This window comes from Hordeum vulgare, chromosome 6H (assembly GCF_904849725.1).
Source record: "Hordeum vulgare subsp. vulgare chromosome 6H, MorexV3_pseudomolecules_assembly, whole genome shotgun sequence".
Taxonomy (NCBI): Eukaryota; Viridiplantae; Streptophyta; class Magnoliopsida; order Poales; family Poaceae; genus Hordeum; species Hordeum vulgare.
The window spans coordinates 557,096,061-557,100,138 of record NC_058523.1 but is presented as its reverse complement, the minus strand read 5'-3'; the positions used below and the strand labels follow the sequence as shown (position 1 = coordinate 557,100,138).

At 50.0% G+C, this 4,078-nt stretch overlaps 1 protein-coding gene across 1 annotated transcript; it reads left to right on the top strand.

Moving 5' to 3' along the window:
* Positions 1-392: 392 nt before the first annotated feature.
* On the top strand, positions 393-2,569 carry LOC123404537 (nicotinate N-methyltransferase 1). The gene is made up of 3 exons (XM_045098459.1): positions 393-1,191; positions 1,979-2,043; positions 2,174-2,569. The coding sequence occupies exons 1-3, from the start codon at positions 408-410 to the stop codon at positions 2,471-2,473; spliced, it is 1,149 nt and encodes a 382-aa protein (XP_044954394.1). The 5' UTR covers positions 393-407; the 3' UTR covers positions 2,474-2,569.
* Positions 2,570-4,078: the final 1,509 nt, after the last annotated feature.

Sequence of the window (4,078 nt, the reverse complement as noted above, 5' to 3'; positions counted from 1 at the left end):
TATTTTTGACTTATTGTACAAGAGAAGGCGGCACGTGGTGGAGGATTGCCACTGGACGGCGCGACACACGACTGATTTGTGGAAGAAATCAGTCGAGTGATTATAATACTTTTCCTTTGTTAAACTAAGCATCGCACCAGATAACGAAGCCATCTCGAAAGCAACCACCATATTATAACATTATATTAATAAATTAGTATCGGTGAATCCCCTCAAAACCAAAAAAACAAATCATCTGGTGAACGGATCCGATTTGATGGCCAGGCACATGAGGTGACGTGGCGCCACGCTGCCATGCGGACCCGGCGGTTCGGCGGTCCCACATGTCATTTTCTCGGAGGGACTATCCTGTGGTACAGGCGGCAGCGTGCACCTATTATTAAGCCGATAGATGTGGCGCCACAGGGATGGGCCGCGCTCGCTCACTCCGCCACCACTCCACCTCACCGAAGATGTCGTCGTCGTCGCCGCCGGCAGCCGAGCCCGCCACCGCCGCCCCGGAGATGTCCCCGCCGGAGGCACGTCTGGCGATGATGGAGCTGGCCAACATGATCGCCGTCCCGATGGCGCTGACGGCCGTCATCCGGCTGGGCGTGCCGGCCGCGGTGTGGGCTGGCGGCGCCAACTTGCCGCTCTCGGCCGCGGAGCTGCTCCCGGCGGGCCACCCGGACCCGTCCGTCCTCGAGCGGCTCCTCCGCCTGCTCGCCTCCCGCGGCGTCTTCTCGGAGCACGCAGCCGACGGCGGCCGGGAGCGGCGGTACGCGCTGACGGCCGTGGGGCGCACCCTGGTGCCCTCGGCGCCCTCCGGCGCGTCCTACGCCGACTACGTGCTGCAGCACCACCAGGACGCGCTGGTGCTGGCGTGGCCGCGGCTGCACGAGGCCGTGCTGGACCCGGCCGGGCCGGAGCCCTTCGCGCGCGCCCACGCCGGCGTCCCCGCCTACGCCTACTACGGCCAGGACCGGGACGCGAACGAGGTGATGCTCCGCGCCATGACCGGCGTGTCGGAGCCGTTCATGGAGGCGCTGCTGGACGGGTACGAGGGCGGGTTCGAGGGCGTGGGCACGCTCGTCGACGTCGGCGGCAGCTCCGGCGCCTGCCTCGAGATGATCATGCGCCGGGTGCCCACCATCCGCGAAGGCGTCAACTTCGACCTGCCAGACGTCGTCGCCGCCGCGCCCCCCATCGCCGGTGAGACCTTCAATCGAAACCATCTACCCTACCCTCAGGGATACCGACCTCATACATACGTACGGATTGCTCGTAGTTAGCATATTTCTGTCACCGATATCGATCCGGTGGTTGAAACTTGAAACGGACTCATTAACCAGCAAACAAATCTGCACGAACAGAGCAGAGCACCACAACTGACAGTGACAATGCCACCAGCGGTCGGGTCGACCGATCGATCAACTTAACCAGCCGACCAAAGCATGCAGCAGACATGGCACAGGCACACGTGAGTGAGTCACGAGATTGTGTTTCTAGTAGATCGGGGAGGGAGTGGGACACGATCGCCATGGATGGATGGATCCATCACCACCACACACACACACACACACACACACACGGAGAGGGTAAATCTAATGCAAATGGATGTTGTTTTCGACGACATCGACATCAGCAGCAGACGAGTTTGATAATGCACTCTTGCCCATGCTGGATTGAGAAATTTTTACCTCTTCAAATCAGACTTGGGCAGCAGGCAGACGTGCTGGGTTTCTGGGCAGTTCTTGTCCCTACCTAACATGCTAGAATTGAAATGACAATAGATCATAGTTGAATTTGTAGCGCACTTGTGGTAAACTAATGCATTCCTTACTATATATCTTGGGTTCACAAGTTTTACCTGTTCAGAGTTGAGAGTGTCGACATCAACAGTAGATGAGTTTGACAGTGAGGTTTCAGTTGTGTTGCTTGCCATCTTGGCTTCAGAAAAAAAATGTACCTGATTAATTGTGCAAATTTAAAAATGCAGGAGTGAAGCACGTTGGTGGAGACATGTTCAAGTCCATCCCCTCCGGCGACGCCATCTTCATGAAGGTGCGTATCACGCTGAATTTTTTAAATTAAACATCTATCTCAGTCCCAGTCCCAGTCACATACAGTACGTATTACCGATCGAGACCAAACAAGATGAGATCATCTTGTTTTCCTTCCTTCCTTCCTCCAGTGGGTTCTCACGACGTGGACCAACGACGAGTGCACGGCGATCCTCAAGAAATGCCACGACGCGCTGCCGGACGGCGGGAAGCTCGTCGCGTGCGAGCCGGTGGTGCCGGAGACGACGGACGCCAGCACGAGGACGAGGGCGCTGCTGGAGAACGACATCTTCGTCATGACCACCTACCGGACCCAGGGGAGGGAGCGCTCCGAGGAGGAGTTCCGGCAGCTCGGCATCGCCGCCGGCTTCGCCGGCTTCAGGGCACTCTACCTCGACCCTTTCTATGCTCTTCTCGAGTATGTCAAGTGATCCGTGGCTCTGGCCCAATTGCTTCTCCCGTACCCTACGTGTAACAGAAACTGAACGAGTATGACTCCCTAAGTGCATTTTGAGTTCTGCAACCAAGATCATCTTTTCAAATCATGCCAAATGCACCTATACAATTTGCGAATGATAACATGCACGCGTAAACTATACTAGTGGTTGAGGCACGCCGTTGGTTTGATTTTTTTTTCAAAACTAGTACTACGTATTTTATAATAAATTCGAAAAGCATATGTGTTTTTTTTAAATGTTAAAACTAGCACCCATCAGCCTTTGGTGGACCGACAAAGGTAGAGTTACTTCGGACAGACCGAATGAATGTTAGAAAATTTGTCACGAAGCACCCGGTGCACTCGGTGAAACCGTGTGAAATGCAGAAGAGTACATAAGTTTGATCACGTTCACTCGGAGCACAAAGAAAAGCACGAAGCATCGAAACAAATTTCAGCCGATGTAAACAATAATTTACAACTCTATAGGCAAAAACAACAAAAATAATATTACGATATTATGTTTCACTTTTGTGTCTTGTCCAGTCCATCATCAAAAATTTAGCCACCACTCATATTCATAGTAATATCATCCTGGTCGTATGGGAAACTAACAAGTACGTCTAGAAACAGTGCAACAAAATATATATACAATGAAAGCACCCATAAGAAGAGATGCAATGAAGCACACACCAACATAGGTTAAAAAATAAAATTCTCCAAAAGAATCAAAATGTTAGTACAATTTACCAAGATAAGCAACACAACATTGTTTGAAGCATACTTTAATGTTGGTTGAAACATACTCTAGGGAGGGCTCAAGCAAAAGTTCATTGTCATGATAACATATGTGAGAAACAATAATATAGAGTTACATGTATGTTGGTGTCTACGTTGTGAGCCCCAAGAGTCCCATGAAGAGCAGCGACACTGTCACCAACGAGGGAACGACGTCCTTGAACTTGAACAATCTAGTGTTTGTGTTGCTAGTTTGCTTCCAAAATAATGACAAAACATTGGACACTCGAGATGCTCGATCTCGTGTTACACTCAATGCCCACCATCGATGACCATGACATGCCCACCATCGGGAAAGCATGATCTTCCACTCTTGCTAGCCTTGCAAAAGTTTAGAAAGCATGATTAGTTTGTCTTGGATACAAAGATGATGTCTAAAAAACAATATGAAGCATGCAATGAAGCAAACTAAACACATTATAGAAGCACTTAAAGTAAACCATATGAAATGAAGAAGTATAACTATGATGTGTATGAAGCAAGTTGTGCACCGTAAAGAAGCAAAATTATGATACAAATGAATCATGAAAATTGGATGCATCATATCTATGTAATCTCAACATAATTTCTGTACGGTGAAAGCATATTTTAAAATGAGGTTAACAATATTTATGCAGTCACTCGGAGAGTTTGTCACGTTCACTCGGTCTCATTGAGTGAACGTGACCAAACTTGTGTACTCTTATGTATTCCACGCGGTCTCATCGAGTGCATCGGGTGCCCCGTGACAAATTTTCTGACATCCATTCGGTCTGTCCGAAGTAACTTTACAGCTTCTGTCCCTGATCTTGTTTTATCTCTA